The 20600-nt window shown below is 34.2% G+C and overlaps 1 protein-coding gene across 1 annotated transcript; it reads right to left on the reverse strand.

Moving 5' to 3' along the window:
• Positions 1-449: 449 nt before the first annotated feature.
• On the reverse strand, positions 450-20220 carry LOC132547961 (transmembrane protein 145-like). The gene is made up of 13 exons (XM_060211781.1): positions 20110-20220; positions 16257-16331; positions 11729-11803; positions 8130-8348; positions 7432-7525; positions 6775-6846; positions 6039-6188; positions 5479-5651; positions 5118-5290; positions 1769-1889; positions 1498-1557; positions 636-818; positions 450-533 (listed from the first exon to the last, which is right to left on the reverse strand). Exons 1-13 carry the CDS (start codon positions 20218-20220, stop codon positions 450-452), a joined length of 1590 nt encoding a protein of 529 aa, XP_060067764.1.
• Between the last annotated feature and the right edge of the window lie 380 nt (positions 20221-20600).

A 20600-nucleotide genomic window follows, 5' to 3' on the forward strand; every position in this document is an offset into this window, starting at 1 on the left:
CACATTTCAACTAGATATGGAGCAAAATGACTTTATTTTTCCATAACTGGAACATTTAGATATTAGTTATCATTATGAGATGTGGATCACTGATGATGCTACAGCAAAAAAAAAAAAAATATAAAAAAACAACTTGTAAACAATACACCCCATGTTTAGCATTGACACACACTGGCTTATCAATGACTGGAGTTGAAAAGAAATTTTAAAAAGCTTAATAAATATACAGCAGTGCTAGTGAATGAACTGGTTCAGTGCTGATTACTTATTTACAATAAATGGTATTTATTGGTCAAATCAGGGGCAGATTACTCTGAATTACTAAAACTTTTGTAGGTTAGGAAAGGTAACTCCAGACATGATAAGCTATTTTGTAAGGGTAGATAAATTTACATCCAGAAATGATTTTCTTAGATGTTTAGAACAGTTTTTGATGGTCTTGATTATCTTTATGGTCTGTAGCCTGGGTACATAGGTGGTGCTGAGGGTTGAGCAACAGTATCAAGCTCAAAACCCTTGTTCGTCCCATTCATCTGAGAAAAAAAAAGACAATTACTTCATCATTGTTGCTATTAAACAAACTATCACAGTATCTTAATTCAATTTTTCAACATATGCAGATTTTGATTACATACTTGTGTGGATTCATCGTAGGATGGAGGCAGTATGTCACTGTCACCGTCCATGCGAGATTTTGAGGTATTAGAGGTAACAAAGAGTGAGGTGAGATCTGGACCAGTAGATGATGAAGCTTCTGATGTCACAATATATCTCTCTCCGTCTCCGCCAAAGCTCTCACCATCCCCAGTCGCCTGGATCTATCAAATAATCATCAGTTAACAAAACTAGTGATTTTTTTCTTTTTTGTTTTTACTACCAACAAAAATATGACTTTCCATAAAACCGTCTAGAAATAGCAGGAATCTGACGCCTATAATCAAGTGCTTTGATTGTAAATAAATTAAATTCATTGGTCTATTTTTCTTTAAACATTTTTTTCACTTTCAAATCATTAATAATTATTAAAAGCTTTACCGTTCCTAAACAATTTATTCAATAAAAATAAAGTGAGCCGGAACTCATATAGACAAAGCCCCACTTCTCGATCAAAATTGTTAGGGATGACCTTTTGACCTTTAACCTATACTGTCAAAATCTTGTAAGGTGTACGACTTGGTGGTATGATGCTACAGTGTGAACATGAATGAAATATCTGCTTAGGTGTTCATAAGATAACTTGTACACATGGTTACAACAAATGCATTAACGGATGCACAAATTGATCACTATATACCCCCACAACCCCTTTAATTGATCCCCCACCCCCCTGTGCTCTATGTCAGTAGGATGAGTGATCTGGAAAAGCGACTTCAAAGTTCTTATTTCATGTTATTCTTTTTTTCACAGAACCTTCTCAACAAAACAATCAAATAAAACCACAGGAGCTTTCCTCCAGACATCTACAGAAAAATAAAATGGTTTGGACATGGCTGTTACCTGACTGGTTCTGATTGTGTAGGGAAAGTTTCCGTGAGCTGCATTAGGTCGGGTCAGTACCTAAAATATAAAGGTCAAGGTCATTACTATAAAAAAACTATATTAAATAATACTGAATGTATAATGGGCGCTCAGATACAGAGATATTGCAAGAGAGAGCAACAAGGTATATGGACAAAAATGAGAACAAAGGCACTATGTGTAACAGCTCCTGCAAATCTTTTCTAAAATCAAAAGGTAATGACAATAAAAAATAAGTTTTTGAACTCACCAAGAAGAATATGTGACCACAGAATTGGACAAAGTTCTGTACAGCGACAACTGTTTTCTCTCGTGTCCACACTGCCATGGCGAACATTGCAATCAGGATGACAATTGGACCAGCCCAGAACCTGAATACAATAAAAATATTTTACATTTGAACCTGCCCAGAACCTGAATACAATAAAAAATATTTTACATTTGAACCTGCCCAGAACCTGAATAAAATAAAAATATTTTACTTTTGAACCAGACCAGAACCTGAATAAAATAAAAAAATATATTACTTTTGAACCAGCCCAGAACCTAAATAAAATAAAGAAATATTTTACTTTTGAACCTGCCCAGAACCTGAATACAATAAAAATATTTTACTTTTGAACCTGCCCAGAACCTGAATACAATAAAAATATTTTACTTTTGAACCAGCCCAGAATCTGAATATAATAAAAATATTTTACTTTTGAACCTGCCCAGAACCTGAATACAATAAAAATATTTTACTTTTGAACCAGCCCAGAACCTGAATAAAATAAAAATATTTTACTTTTGAACCAGCCCAGAACCTGAATAAAATAAAGAAATATTTTACTTTTGAACCAGCCCAGAACCTAAATAAAATAAAGAAATATTTTACTTTTGAACCTGCCCAGAACCTGAATACAATAAAAATATTTTACTTTTGAACCTGCCCAGAACCTGAATACAATAAAAATATTTTACATTTGAATCAGCCCAGAACCTGAATAAAATAAAGAAATATTTTACTTTTGAACCAGCCCAGAACCTAAATAAAATAAAGAAATATTTTACTTTTGAACCTGCCCAGAACCTGAATACAATAAAAATATTTTACTTTTGAACCTGCCCAGAACCTGAATACAATAAAAATATTTTACTTTTGAACCTGCCCAGAACCTGAATACAATAAAAATATTTTACATTTGAATCAGCCCAGAACCTGAATACAATAAAAATATTTTACTTTTGAACCAGCCCAGAACCTGAATACAATAAAAATATTTTACATTTGAACCTGCCCAGAACCTGAATACAATAAAAAATATTTTACATTTGAACCTGCCCAGAACCTGAATACAATAAAAATATTTTACTTTTGAACCTGCCCAGAACCTGAATACAATAAAAATATTTTACTTTTGAACCTGCCCAGAACCTGAATACAATAAAAATATTTTACTTTTGAACCTGCCCAGAACCTGAATAAAATAAAAAAATATTTTACTTTTGAACTTGCCCAGAACCTGAATACAATAAAAATATATTTTACTTTTGAACCTGCCCAGAACCTGAATACAATAAAAATATTTTACTTTTGAACCTGCCCAGAACCTGAATACAATAAAAATATTTTACTTTTGAACCTGCCCAGAACCTGAATAAAATAAAAAAAATATTTTACTTTTGAACCAGCCCAGAATCTGAATATAATAAAAATATTTTACTTTTGAACCTGCCCAGAACCTGAATACAATAAAAATATTTTACTTTTGAACCAGCCCAGAACCTGAATAAAATAAAAATATTTTACTTTTGAACCAGCCCAGAACCTGAATAAAATAAAGAAATATTTTACTTTTGAACCAGCCCAGAACCTAAATAAAATAAAGAAATATTTTACTTTTGAACCTGCCCAGAACCTGAATACAATAAAAATATTTTACTTTTGAACCTGCCCAGAACCTGAATACAATAAAAATATTTTACTTTTGAACCTGCCCAGAACCTGAATACAATAAAAATATTTTACTTTTGAACCAGCCCAGAACCTGAATACAATAAAAATATTTTACTTTTGAACCAGCCCAGAACCTGAATACAATAAAAATATATTTTACTTTTGAACCTGCCCAGAACCTGAATACAATCAAAATATTTTACTTTTGAACCTGCCCAGAACCTGAATACAATAAAAATATTTTACTTTTGAACCTGCCCAGAACCTGAATAAAATAAAAAAATATTTTACTTTTGAACCTGCCCAGAACCTGAATACAATAAAAATATTTTACTTTTGAACCTGCCCAGAACCTGAATAAAATAAAAAAATATTTTACTTTTGAACTTGCCCAGAACCTGAATACAATAAAAATATATTTTACTTTTGAACCTGCCCAGAACCTGAATACAATCAAAATATTTTACTTTTGAACCTGCCCAGAACCTGAATACAATAAAAATATTTTACTTTTGAACCTGCCCAGAACCTGAATAAAATAAAAATATTTTACTTTTGAACCAGACCAGAACCTGAATACAATAAAAATATTTTACTTTTGAACCTGCCCAGAACCTGAATAAAATAAAAAAAATATTTTACTTTTGAACTTGCCCAGAACCTGAATACAATAAAAATATATTTTACTTTTGAACCTGCCCAGAACCTGAATACAATAAAAACAATTTAATCCTGAATTAGCTCCAAACCTCAATACAATCTCAAATACACTTCTCTATTGCACCAACCCAATATCTAAAAACAGTCAAACATTAAAATAAGGGACAATGCCTAAGAAAAAGTCACAGCACTACATTACCATGTGGTTTTAGAAAGTGATAACTCTAAATTTATCCCTCCCACAAAAAAAAAAAAAAAAGAAAAAAGACACCCTGAATGTTACATCCCCAAAAACATTATTGGTCATTTTCTCAAACAAAACAAACAAAGAAGTACAATGATTGCTTTTTTTGCTCTGTACCTGGATCATGTTTTGAAATAACTCACCAAAGAATGTGATGTTCAAGTAATGTTCCACTTGAGCATGTTTCAGTGAAATTTCTCCCTTTCATTTAGAAATTAGTCAAACACTTTTTTTCAAAATGAATATAAAACAGACATATGTACTTTTAAACATGCAATAACTGTTATGATTTATAGGGAAAAGTTCTTGTAACACGACCAGTAGAAGATTAGAGTGTGACATTTCGATGACTATATGGTCACCTTCAGCAGACAAATGACCAGTGTGGAACGAACTAGCACTACCATCTCATCACAATAGTTACGACATTAGTGTACATAGGATTATAGTACAGCCAAAAAGTTGGTCGTTTCTGTATCACCTTGTACACTATGTATGTCAGTGCTTGTATGTTCTTCTACTGGTTGTGTTACAAGAACTTCTATTGTATTGCCATTACCAACCTGACATAAAATTCCCAAATAAAATTATGATTTAGTAAATGACATGTGGGTGGGGTCAGCTTATTGCAGGACAATGAGATAGCATTCATTGGTTGCTCTGCTGATGTGGTGGGCTTATCATCAGACATGGGCTTATTGTTGGATAAATAGAGTATACCAATCACAGCCAGTGTAAGTTGATATTTATACTAACCACAGTGTGTAAAGGAAGAAGAATGGATAGTAGAACCCTCCGCGTCGTGGAAAACGCTTCAGTGTAAAAAAAATGCTGTAACAAAACCAGGCCCAAGCCAGGAGTCGGAGGGTGATGAGTCCATACCCAGGGACACTCTCGTAGATATACAGAACCAGGGCTGGATCAAATGTCTGAAATAGGTCATATATATAAAACATACAGTATCAGGGCCAGATCAAATTTCTAAAAAAAGGTCGAACATAAAACATATACATCATTAGGGACGGGTCAAATTTCTAAAAGAAGTCACACATGACAGATATCCAGTATCAGGGCCAGATCAAGAGTGTGTCAAACATCTACAAACAATAACACTTACTTCTGCCTCAACAATGAACAGTGCAGCGTAGGCCACAACGTACACTGTGAAAAACACTGAGAGTTTGACGGTACTGTGACAAGGAAGACGACCCCGGGTAATTGTATAACCCTTTGCCAGAAGGTTCAACATGAGCAGGAAGAATATCTCACCGGCTGCACAAAACACTCGACCTGTCAGAGAAACAAAAATTTAACAGAGCGTGTAATTATTTCAATTCTCATCAAACAAACTCTGACAGTGAAATGGTATACGGTGTATGATTTTAACAATTTTTGTATGAAATGTTAACCACGTCAGGTACAGTGTAAAAAATAAGTCTAACTTACAGCAGGTTGGCATCTTGTTATCCTTATATTTGTAATAGAAAATGAAAATTAATGCCAAATGTTTTCTATTTTGCTTAAATATTATTTAAGTTTTAGGCCATTTGTTTCTGTGCTGTAATACAGTTTAGTTCTCTCCCCATTATGATTGGAAGAATTGTTTTCAGTAGATTAACAAAATAGTGTCATTAAACTTAAAAGATAGAAATTATCACAATCAAAAACTTCAATTACCTGCAAGCTTTGAGCCATTTTGTTCGTATCCGGAGCCAGCATACCGACCGTAAGATATACAGAGTAGAAGCAGACCAAAGGACCACACAATCACACTACTGATGTACATTTTAAATGTTACATGGAGGAGTTGGCGACCAGAGAGGATCACTGAAAGGTTAAAAAAAAGTTAATATAATATCAGACTCACTTGAAGGTTTATAATGTATAAGGTAAAAACAGCTATATCAATATCAGGATCACTCAATTGTTTGAAAAGTACAGGATAAAGAAAAATATGTAAGAAAATATCAGAGTCACTTAAAGGTTTGTAATGTATAAGGTAAAACAGCTATATCAATATCAGGGTCACTCAAATGTTTGAAAAGTACAGGATAAAGAAAAATATGTAAGAAAATATCAGAGTCACTTAAAGGTTTGTAATGTATAAGGTAAAACAGCTATATCAATATCAGGGTCACTCAAATGTTTGAATAGTACAGGATAAAGAAAACTATGTAAGAAAATATCAGAGTCAATTAAAGGTTTGTAATGTATAAGGTAAAACAGCTATATCAATATCAGGGTCACTCAAATGTTTGAAAAGTACAGGCTAAAGAAAAATATGTAACAAAATATCAGGGTCACTTAAAATAAATGTTAATCAATTAATTTGATAAAAAGGGTGAATAAATAGCAGAACCATTCAAACATGAACACTTTCATATACATTTTGCATATGTTTTTCGTGTCTCACCTGCAAATATGATTGACACAACCAAGATGATGATGTAAGCGATGAGGAAGGAGATCATAATTGGCAGGATGTCTGTAATGTAATGTAACAATCGGTAAGTGTACAGCTGTAGAAACAAAATACTTTGATAGATAAAGATCTCCAAACTGCCCTAAAGGGAGATAATTCCACTAAAACAATGTTAACTGGTATAAACATATAGAAACACTCTGTACAAAAATGATAACTCCACTAAAATAATGGTATCTGGTATAAAAATAGAGAAACACTCCGCATAAATATTGCCCTAAGGGAGATAACTCCATCAAAACAATGGTAAAAGATATTTAGATATAGAAACAAAGAGCAAACTTCTTTACAATCAAGTAAGTGCTAATGTTACCACAGAGAGAACAATACAATCTTGACCGATATGATATATACATTGAACTGTACAAATAAAACCTTAATCAGCACTTTGGACAAAATTATACTGAATACAACATATAGAAATTAAAAGGGATGAAGCGGCTTATAAAATGGCACATCACATCTAAGTCACATGGTCTCTTGACCTCTGGGTCACAAAATCTCAAGGTCACCTGGGCATATATACTTCAAACCTCTGACAGATGGATCATACATCTCCTAATGTGAAAATGAAAATGGCACACATACAAAATTCATCAGCTGAGAATTCCTGGTGAAGTAGATCTCCATCATCCCCATTTGTCAAGTGGAGGCTGTAGGTCAAGTTCAGGCCTCGGCCAGTCTAGAAACAGTTGTCATAGATACATTTACTACCGTTTAATTTAAATTTAATTACTACATTACACACAACAATAAAAATAACATTTTATTGATTCTGATAAAACATACCATAATTAATCTAAAATAAGTCCTAGGGGTGATTAATTTTATTATCTTGGACTCAAAGTCAGGAGTGGATTTATCACCAAACAATGGCATAGTGATAGATAAAAATATTGATTTACAAAAAAAAAAAAAAATATATGGGTGAACACATAACGGGGCATAGGTTCATCGTCTGACAAAAAGTTTACAAGTATAATTGAAAATTAGCAAATATATAAAAAAAAAAATTATATACATATTCCTTCAAATACACCAATGGCTTCAGTCATTGGAGTTATATACATATAGGTAATTGTAAATGAAGGTTTCTGAATCTTATACAATAATATATTACACCAAAACTTACAGATCTACATAAACTAGTTCATCACACACCTAGTTCACTATGTGTGATATTGATACATGTGTATATACCTAGTTAACATGTCTGATCACAGCGACTTACTGCCATATCAATCTATAATTGTGGTGGTCATGACGACTGAAATACAAGTACCTACCCCTCGAGTCTGATCACAGCGACTAACTGCTATAAACCACCATCGCTCCCTCATTGACCGAAACTTGAGGCCAAGGCCGGAAAGCTCGCAGTGAATGTATATTAGCCCTCCCTTGTTGACACTTTCACAGTAAGGCCAGTAGTCTTTCCCATTTAATGGATTCAGGGTAATGATTTGATTTTTACCGTCTCTCAGGATGTTCACCTTCTGCTCACATGTCTACAACCAAATAGCATGAGTTAAATTTATCTGATATTTCGTTTTTGTTTCCTGGACCAATTCACAATCTATTCCAAATTACAATATAATGCTAAACTTCAACTTCGGATAAAACCACAAGAAATTTTGCTTTTATATTTACTGTCACAACTTTATAATTTTGCATTCAATATTTTGCTAAATCAGAAGTTTAATAATAGTTACAGAGATCAATATCAACAGCCTCATTTGGGTTTTTAACATATTGGATCAGCCATCACATACACAATGTTTATAACACAACGTGACCACAAATTCAGAAATAAATAAACAAACAAAAAAGTTCCAATAGTGGAATCACTATTTCACTGTTCTTTTATGTCACTGTATTTTGTACATATACATTACAAAATATAATTCTTTATATTCAAATTATTTGCATGTTTATTTGTAGGAGGCGTGGCAACAAATGCATGCAAATAAATAATAGTATCATATTAGAAATTTCAGTTGCTGTTAATACAAATTATACGCATTCACAACGCGTTGCAAATGTAACATATGTATAAGTATGTAAGCTAAGTAATGACAAAGTCTTGAAGTTGGCACAGCTTTAAAAAATTCTCAGATCAAAGGTCTGATTTCTACTGGTGCTACCTATCCATATATACCTTTACTGCCAAAACAATGAGGTCATTATATACAGACTGAACAATGTATAACAATATACATATATATAGGTTAACTTTATCACAGAATGTGAACCACAAATGAGCACCATACAAACTGCTGTTGTGACATTAGATATTAAATTACATAATAAAAGACACAGATGAGAGCAAAGAAGACCTCAAACGTTGTACTAAGGGATCAGGAATATAAGTCACACACAATTGATGGATTGGGGATACAGATCTCATACACAGATCTAGAGCTCATGTTTGATATTGAGGAATAGAGGATATGGATCACACACAGAGCTCATGTTTGATATTGAGGAATAGAGGATATGGATCACACACAGAGCTCATGTTAGATATTTAGGGATCAGAGATAGGGATCGCTCACACTGAGCTCATGTTTGATACCAAGGGATCGGGGATAGGGATCACACACACAGAGCTTATGTTTGATACCAAGGGATCTGGATAGGGATAACACACACAGAGCTTATGTTTGATATTGAGGGATTGGGGATATGGACCAAACACACAGAGCTCATGTTTGATATTGAGGGATTGGGGATAGGGATCACACACAAAGAGCTCATGTTTGATACCAAGGGATCAGGGATAGGGATCACAGACACAGAGCTCATGTTTGATATTGAGGGATAGGGGATAGGGATCACACACAGAGCTCATGTTTGATACCAAGGGATTGGGGATAGGGATCACACACACAGAGCTCATGTTTGATATTGAGGGATTGGGGATATGGTTCAAACACACTGAGCTTATGTTTGATACCAAGGCATTTGGGAAAGGGATCACACACAAAGAGCTCATGTTTGATACCAAGGGATCAGGGATAGGGATCACAGACACAGAGCTCATGTTTGATATTGAGGGATAGGGGATAGGGATCACACACAGAGCTCATGTTTGATACCAAGGGATCGGGGATAGGGATCACACACACAGAGCTCATGTTTGATATTGAGGGATCGCGGATAGGGATCACACACAGTGCTCATGTTTGATACCAAGGGATTGGGGATAGGGATCACACACAGAGCTCATGTTTGATATTGGAGGATTGGGGATATGGTTCAAACACACTGAGCTCATGTTTGATACCAAGGGATCGAGGATAGGGATCACACACAGAGCTCATGTTTGATATTGGAGGATTGGGGATATGGTTCAAACACATTGAGCTCATGTTTGATACCAAGGGATCAGGGATAGGGATCACACACAGAGCTCATGTTTGATATTGAGGGATTTGGGATAGTGATCACACAAAGAGCTCATGTTTGATATTTAGGGATCAGAGATAGGGATCGCACACACAGAGCTCATGTTTGATATTGAGGGATCAGAGATAGGGATCGCTCACACAGAACTCATGTTTGATATTGAGGGATCGGGGATAAGGATCACACACACAGAGCTTATGTTTGATATTGAGAGATCGGGGATAGGGATCACACACACAGAGCACTTGTCTGATACCAAGGGATCGGGGATAGGGATCACACACACAGAGCTCATGTTTGATACCAAGGGATCGGGGATTGGGATCACACATACAGAGCTTATGTTTGATATTGAGGGATTGGGGATAGGGATCACACACAGAGCTCATGTTTGATATTGAGGGATTGGGGATAGGGATCACATATACAGAGCTCATGGTTGATACCAAGGGATCGGGGATAAGGATCAAACATACAGAGCTTATGTTTGATACCAAGGGATCTGGATAGGGATTACACACACAGAGCTTATGTTTGATATTGAGGGATTGGGGATATGGACCAAACACATAGAGCTCATGTTTGATATTGAGGGATTGGGGATATGGACCAAACACACAGAGCTCATGTTTGATATTGAGGGATTGGGGATAGGGATCACACACACAGAGCTCATGTCTGATACCAAGGGATCGGGGATAGGGATCACACACAGAGCTCATGTTTGATATTGAGGGATCGGGGATAGGGATCACACACAGAGCTCATGTTTGATATTGAGGGATTGGGGATATGGACCAAACACACAGAGCTCATGTTTGATATTGAGGGATTGGGGATATGGACCAAACACACAGAGCTCATGTTTGATATTGAGGGATTGGGGATAGGGATCACACACAGAGCTCATGTTTGATACCAAGGGATCGGGGATAGGGATCACACACACAGAGCTCATGTTTGATATTGAGGGATTGGGGATATGGACCAAACACACAGAGCTCATGTTTGATATTGAGGGATTGGGGATATGGTTCAAACACACTGAGCTTATGTTTGATACCAAGGCATTGGGGATAGGGTTCACACACAGAGCTCATGTTTGATATTAAGGGATTGGGGATTGTGATCACACACAGAGCTCATGTTTGATATTGGGGAATTGGGGAAAGGGATCACACACACAGAGCTCATGTTTGATACCAAGGGATCGGGGATAGGGATCACACATAGAGCTCATGTTTGATATTGAGGGATCTGGGATAGGGATCACACATAGAGCTCATGTTTGATATTTAGGGATCAGAGATAGGGATCGCTCACACAGAGCTCATGTTTGATATTGAGGGATCGGGGATATGGACCAAACACAAAAAATTAAGAAACCTTGTCTTAATACGGACATTGGATGTGTCAGACTCCTTAAAGAAAACAGTTTTGATCTAAGATAGATGTGATAATAAGACATTACACTGTTTACCTTATCACTGGGGTAGGCCTCGCTCCACTGACTCAAGTCATCATAATATAGCAGAATACTTTGGTATAGATAGGTCTGTAAAATACAACATAATAACGACATACTCAGTGAAAATTAGTAACTTGTGGAACTCTACTGTTAATTGACTAATCATAACTGTTAATGCTAAGATAAGCCATTGTGTAATTCAGTTGATCATCTACCTCATCTTTTTTATTGATATATACGTGTATATACATTGTAACACAGTATCATTAATGTATAGAGATTTACACACAAACCTTCCCCATAAATTTCCATTTTCTTCAGATAATTGATTGGGGCTTCATGTCATTAACGATACCTAATTATGACAGCATATAGCACATTGTCTATTTTTCTATGATGATATTTGCTGCCTCGTCTATTTCTCTATGATGGTATTTGCTGCCTTGTCTATTTCTCTATGATGATATTTGCTGCCTTGTCTATTTCACTATGATGATATTTGCTGCCTTGTCTATTTCTCTATGACGATATTTGCTGCCTTGTCTATTTCTCTATGATGGTATTTGCTGCCTCGTCTATTTCTCTATGATGGTATTTGCTGCCTTGTCTATTTCTCTATGATGATATTTGCTGACTTGTCTATGTCTCTATGATGATATTTGCTGCCTTGTCTATTTTTCTATGATGATATTTGCTGACTTGTCTATGTCTCTATGATGATATTTGCTGCCTTGTCTATTTCTCTAAGATGATATTTGCTGACTTGTCTATGTCTCTATGATGATATTTGCTGCCTCGTCTATTTCTCTATGATGATATTTGCTGCCTCGTCTATTTTTCTATGATGATATTTGCTGCCTCGTCTATTTCTCTGTGATGATATTTGCTGCCTTGTCTATTTTTCTATGATATTTGCTGTCTTGTCTATTTCTCTATAATATTTGCTTTCTTGTCTATTTCTCTATGATGATATTTGCTGCCTCGTCTATTTTTCTATGATGATATTTGCTGCCTCGTCTATTTCTCTATGATGATATTAGCTACCTTGTCTATTTCTCTATGATGGTATTTGCTGCCTTGTCTAATTCTCTATGATGATATTTGCAGCCTTGTCTATTTTTCTATGATGGTATTTGCTGCCTGGTCTATTTTTCTATGATGATATTTGCTGACTTGTCTATTTCTCTATGATGATATTTGCTGCCTCGTCTATTTTTCTATGATGATATTTGCTGCCTCGTCTATTTCTCTATGATGGTATTTGCTGCCTGGTCTATTTTTCTATGATGATATTTGCTGCCTTGTCTATTTCTCTATGATGATATTTGCTGCCTTGTCTATTTCTCTATGATGATATTTGCTGCCTCGTCTATTTCTCTATGATGATATTTGCTGCCTCGTCTATTTCTCTATGATGATATTTGCTGCCTCGTCTATTTCTCTATGATGATATTTCTCTATGATGATATTTGCTGCCTTGTCTATTTTTCTATGATATTTGCTTTCTTGTCTATTTCTCTATGATGATATTTGCTTTCTTGTCTATTTCTCTATGATGATATTTGCTGCCTTGTCTATTTCTCTATGATGGTATTTGCTGCCTTGTCTATTTCTCTATGATGATATTTGCTGCCTTGTCTATTTTTCTATGATGGTATTTGCTGCCTGGTCTATTTTTCTATGATGATATTTGCTGCCTTGTCTATTTCTCTATGATGATATTTGCTACCTCATCTATTTCTCTATGATGATATTTGCTGCCTTGTCTATTTCTCTATGATGATATTTGCTGCCTTGTCTATTTCTCTATGATGATATTTGCTGCCTTGTCCATTTTTCTATGATGATATTTGATGCCTTGTCTATTTCTCTATCACAGTGTTTGCTTGTCTGTTCTATTTCCTTAAAAATTTGTAAATGTTAAACAAATATAGATGAAGATTCCTTTTACATTTTTTTGTTTGTTACAGCTGATGTTGAGTAAAAGTGATGTTGAGTTTGATAACTATCAACTATAGATAATATGTTGAAAAAACAATGTGAAAGTCTGATTAAAGATATGTACATAACAATTTTACCTGACATGCAGACTTGCTTGTTGAAATTAAAGTTGGTGTATAAGTTAGTCTTTTAAATTTACAAATCAAAACTCATCCTTGGAAACAGAAGGGTTTTTACACACAAATGTATGTATATTAGTTTCATACGGTGGCCGAGTTTGTATATTTATGCAAATGGATAATATTTTCTTTTAAATCTTTTGATAAAATTACAAAACTTTAAATGGGGCTTTCATCAGACCAGGTTATATATGACATTTCAAAAGATCTTTCATAATGGATTCCAATTATTGATATATTCAAATGTAGTGGCATGCTAATGAGAGCAAATATTAACTGGTATACAAATTCAATACTGGTACAAACATGACTGCTTGTGTAGGTGAGACATGTGAATATATATTTCTGTTTTAAACTTGTCTATTGTTATTTGTGACTGTTCATACCTTGGTTGTCTGGGTATCGATGAGGTATGATGATGTTAAGTCCTAATTTATGTATATTCAACCTATACAATATATGTCTCGTACAACATACTACTTCACTTACCTGGACAGTTTTATGTTTTATTAGATTGTTTTTAGACAGCCATAAATATTGATATTACAAGCCTATCCTAATAAAACTAAAGCTTTACAACACGGACACAGCAGATCCTGTTTGTATACCCTGAATCATAGACCTCAAGTATTTGTCAACCTAGAAATTGTACACACCTTTTCAGTAAAGGCAAAATCTCAACAAGATATTATGTACAAGTACACATATATATATTTTGATATATGGTTGGTTTACAATATCTACTGATGGAAACATTGATCAACTTGTAATTGTGACTTTCCTGAACTTGTTCAAGATATTTCTGGTTTAAATAAAACTCCACATTTACTGCAAACCTTATGAGAAATTCCCAGAGATGTTGTGCCCAATACAGTAAAATCTGCTTGGTTTTAATTTCCCTTTTTTGTGTTCTTTAACCTTACATTGTTTTTTTATTAATTTTTTAATGACCAACCGATTAATCACATGGTAACATTATTTAACAAGAGAAACTTACATATGAAATTTTGAGAAAAACATACTGTAGTAAACATACAAATGTACTCAAAACATTAATATATGAGATGAAAGAAAACCTACATTTGAATACAAGGAAATCTTCACAACTCTCTGCCATCACATTAGAAATAATCACCGGAGAATGTAAAAATCTCTTCATCTGTCACATAGTGTTGGCCATTTTGTTAAATAATCCAATCCCAAAAATGGACATGCACAACTACTGGTAGAGATCTAGTGGATTCAACTAGCACTTCTTAAGATATGGCGATAATAAGAATTGATGGAGGATGGAACATGGAAGGATTGATGATGGATGGACAATGGACCATGACTGCAGAGCAATTTTTTACACATGAAAAAGGAAAACTAGGTGAATTTAACAAAGGGAGATAATTAGCATGTAGCACTTAACAAAGGGAGATAACTAACATGGGGTATTCAACAAAGGGAAATAACTAACATGTGGTACTCAACAAAGGGAGATATCTTGCTTGTGGTACTCCAAAAAGGGAGATAACTAACACTTGGTACTTAACAAGGAGAGATATCTTGCATGTGGTACTAAATAAAGGGAGATAACTAATATGTGGTACTTAAAGGGAGTCAATGGTTAAATATTTATTTCAAAACTGATAAAAAAACATTATAGCATTTAAATATCTGTTAAAAGTGGTGAGTGCAAGCACTGTCTTTATGCATTGCAATCTGAGATTTAGATTAATTCAAATTCATTAACTTCACTCTGTCATGTGTAGAGTTTGAAACAAGAGGTTTTTATACAAAGTACGAATTGAAACATAGCTGATGAATTAAGTCTTGGCTAATTTCATGATTATAGATTATAAGAAATCACATCAAAACTGCAGATTAAAATGGGGCTTTGAAAGGTCATATGATGAACTTGGCTATCTCTGATTGGTGGTAGATACAACAGTGAGTGTCGACTAGCCTTAGTTTGAAGCTGATCATCTTTATCAATTTCTCACAGAGAGTGTTTAAATTTTGTGAAGAGTTACATTTAAGGATTACAATGCTTGTCTAAAAACAAAGCATAAGGGAAAATAACCATATATTCACTCAATAAAGGGAGAGAACTAACATGTGGTACTTAACAAAGAGAGAGAACTAACATGTAGTACTTAACAAAGGGAGATAAATAACATGTGATACTTAACAAAGGGAGATAACTAACATGTGGTACTTAACAAAGAGAGAGAACTAACATGTAGTACTTAACAAAGGGAGATAAATAACATGTGATACTTAACAAAGGGAGATAACTAACATGTGGTACTTAACAAAGGGAGATAACTAACATGTGGTACTTAACATAGGAAGATAACTTATGTAAATGTGTTCTTAACACAATTAGATAATCATACATAACTACTGATGTGTAACAAAGGGAGATAACTTACATCTGGGTACTCGAACACATATCTCAGCCTCCCCTTCTCTGATAAAAAGCAGAATCTGGTGATGAAATGCCAGTCCTGAAATTAAAAGCAGAATGATTATAGACCATGTACAAATTTTTTACTTGATTAACTGTCAGTGGATCAATACTTGGTGTTATTAACACAGAGTATCTCCATCGCTTGATTGGTCACAGGTTATAACAGGATAGAAAAATCAATTTTTTTTTGCAGCATTAAATTAATATGTGTTATTATTATATGAAAGCATTATTTAAGAGAAATTAAAATTTTTAACATGTACATCTGTTCAAATTCAACACCAGTGTATTTCATTTCAAAATATGTTGAATTTTAATTATTGAAGCTTCACTTGGAAACAGCCTCATAATGGCAACCTTCGTTAAAATTCAAAGATGATTGTGTCATGATGTCAAAGTCATAAAAGAATATCTTGATTAAAACGTTTTAATAAATCTTGTTTACAGACAGGGCATCCCTGAACACTAAATCCACAGGTATCAACTCACTTACTCAGGTAAATAAAGTATATATTGATGTAAGGAAATGGCCCAAGTATATAATTTACACAATTGGAATCTATCGCCATCGGCAGCAGTCGTGAGTTGGTCTCATTACGATGGAAGAGTTAACCTGAGAGTGGGTTTATCTGTACCACACTGGGACATAGTTGTATTTGACCTAGTATTGATTTTGTTATAGGACGACTAATGAAAATAATATGCACAAAGCCGACAGGTATTCTGTCCTCTGACAGATCACTATACAATAATAAAAGTTTCCCTGAAGAAAGCTTTTTACATCGTTAAGTGTCAGTAAGTTTGACTTCTTTAAAATTAAACTGACACAATCAAGAAAAAAGAATGGAGCTTGGTAATATTAATTTATGATTATTATATCTAAGTCAGTCTATAATTGTAGATGGCATATATAATGAATGTTTATTTCAACATTGTTTTGTAGTGTTATAGCATAAGTTACATATATATACAATGTTGTACAGTGCTGAAAACATCAGTAAACAAAAGAGACAGAATTACAGAAGATGGATAACCTTGTTGAAATTTACTGACCATATATAACAAAAAATGGTGGGTATACTGTTATTTTTTATTATCCTGTTAAAACATATGTATCAGACAACAGGCAAGATTTGGTACACCATTGCCAGTAGTAATATTTTTGCGTAAAGGATTAGTGGAATACAAGATATCCCAAACAGATCACCCACCATCATTTGATTTTCTCTTCTTTTCTATTTTTTTTCTGCTTTTCATCTTAATTATACAAAATAAGAAAAGTCCTCTTAAAAAAAAATTATTATAATCTTTGACCACCAATCCAAGATGGTTGTCCATTTTCGTTTTTTTCAGATCAGTCCCAAACCAAGAACGGAACAACTGAAGACCAAGGAGAACTTATATATTAAATTTGAAAAAGACACATCCAGCACTTCTCAAGGAATATTGACAACAAATTTTCACATATAAAATATAAAATGGCCATCTGACATTGATTTCATTTTTCTGATCTGTCCCAAAATCAAAAGGGCAGAACTAGGCAAAAGCAGAAAGCTACAAATGAAATTTGAAAAAGACTTCTCAAACAGATCTCAAGAAATAGCAATAACATTTCAACATCCACTGTCAAAATCCAAGGCGACCATCAGTCAGCCATCTTGTTTTTCGGAACCATGGATATTTGGAAACCAATAAGGATATTAAATTTGAAAAAGATCCATGCAGTATTTCCCAAAATGGCAAGAACTCAAGATGGCCACCTCTCAGCCTCTTTTATTAATAACTCTAAAACAACTTGGATCAGTCCCATAATCAAAAGAACACAACTAGATACCTAGTGCAGCCTACCTACATACAAAATTCTTTATGGAATGACGACGGACAGACGGAACATGGACACAAGGCAATTCAAGGAGGATAGTTGCTGATTATAAAAATGACATGTTACCACGAACATATTTACATGTTATACAGAATTATACAGTCTCTGTCTGTCATAAGCTTACCTGGCACCCTTTTTGCACATCTGATGCTAAATCTTTTAATAAATAGCATGTACTTTGTTAATAATCCAGCACCATGGCCTAAAGTTTAACGGGGGAGTGTCTCAATACAGAAAAAAGAACAATTAATCATTCATCTGTATTTCTTTTTAACAGCAATACATTAATACAGGTGGGCTTATCAACAGACATAGGTTTATTGCTAGATATATATGTATTACACAAATGATGATAGTTTTTAAACTTGTCATTTTTCAAAGTCTTTTTTGTTCTGATATTGTGACACACTTTCAACAAACTGTTTAATAACACAGATTTGTTTTGAAATAAACTGCTAATTAATGAGAACATATTACGTGTTCAAATCTCCTGCCATTGGAGCCAAGTCACCTGCTTGACATCTCATGGAGATTATTATCTAATAGAATGTATTTAGGTAAAATTCATTATGAACGATGTTACAGAGGTCTTATTAATGAAATTATTTTCCAATGACTTTGGAGATAACAGAAGACCTAAAATCAGTGACTCATTTTTTCAGTACAACTATGAAAATATTAACACTTAAAACTGCTCCCTACTAGATTGATATGTGTAGAAAGTTTTCAGGAATTTATCTCAAATGGTTTCAGAGATAAGCTTGATCCAGAAATGCCCTGGATGGATGACAGGATGAGAGATGACATCTGATGTTAGTTCAAATAACAATATCTGGGGCCAATTTTTGTCCAATAGCAAATTAAAATCAACAAAATAAATATGATGATCATTAAAATTCTTTAAAAATCTAAATCTTCTTAAACCAAAGTTTTTCATATCTCAACATAATGGGGAAAAATTTCAATAACTTCATACTTTTAAAGATGAAGTTTATCGCAAAATACAGACTTCCTCCAGTCCAGGAAAGTCCCATATGATGTGTGTGTAGGGTCTTTTTAACCATATATATATACACCAAGTAAATTGGGTCCTGAAGAAGCCCATATATTTGGGGCGAAACCAGTAGACGGATGATAATAAATAATCATTTCGGTATCCTTAGCTTGTTGTGATTGCCTATTATCTTCAAGTATATCGGTAATATATGATATTCTTCTCAAGCACTCAACTCACAACTGCACCAAATCAAAAATCTCCATTGTATAAGAATTTCAGTCCGGCTATTGTCTTTTGTTTATTTCGTAATGTTGGCTGTAAGAAATAAACGAGGTATTCATATAAGCTAAACATGCATGTTAGTCTCCTTAATTTGACTAATCCTCCAGTATCGCAGTAGATTCAGGAAGCTCTGTAGCCAAGTGAATTTAAACGACTTACAAAATTAATGTAGTTGTGCCATTTTAGATCATGTACAAGCACAAGAACAGCTAAAAAACAAGAAAACAAAGCAAAAACAAAAAAACATAAATCCATATAATGCCCTGGATCAAATTTTCTTTCTTTACTTCTAAAGCACTATAGCCTGGTGTCTAACTTTATTCTCTCTGGGCATGATATTGGCTTTACTTCTTAATCGTTTATACATATTCTGACCCTAAATGTTTACAATACTATTGAAATAAGACAAATGTAAACAATCCGTGGAGTTGCGCGAGAAAGTCCCTATGTAACTGTTGAATTGTCCATATCGTCATAATGGTAAGATCATGAATATAAACCCTTTACAATACAGCTTATCATCCGAATAAAGTGTTTTGTGTGTATATATATATCCACCTAACAAATGGTATTCCCAGTCTGCTGACAAGATACCGTTTGACATACAACTGCATGATAAAAAAGTCACCGAAGCATTTTCGCTTGACATCATACCTCAAGTGTGGTCAAAGTTCCATCTACACGTTTCCCTGTTACATGTCCAGGTACAATCCAAGTGAAAACAACACACACCGTTAATAAAGATGATATCCACATCTCGTCCATTAGGTATTGCAACTGGGACGTATTTACTTTTCGGAGCCTCTTGCTACTTATCCATCGAAATATGAAATCGTGAAACTTCGGAGTATCGAAAGGTTCCGGCGAACAAGCACCTGCTTGTGTTGCTAAGGGTGATGAGTATAAACATGTCGTGATTTCGTATGTGTGACTGTCTATTTTTGTTATAATGTGTATTTTCTTTGTGTTACTTTCTTTTCTAATGAATGTAGTAATTGAAATAACTGATTGTTACACGTCAAACCAGCGAGTCTTACCAAGTGTTGTTTGAAACATTATGAAACAAACTATGTATAATTTAAGCATATGTCCGACTACGTTTTCATATATATACATTTGTATGATCCCATCCACATGTTCCCGAT

This window comes from Ylistrum balloti, unplaced genomic scaffold, assembly GCF_031769215.1.
Source record: "Ylistrum balloti isolate Yb309-2 unplaced genomic scaffold, AGI_CSIRO_Ybal_v1 Utg369614, whole genome shotgun sequence".
NCBI classification, from domain to species: domain Eukaryota; kingdom Metazoa; phylum Mollusca; class Bivalvia; order Pectinida; family Pectinidae; genus Ylistrum; species Ylistrum balloti.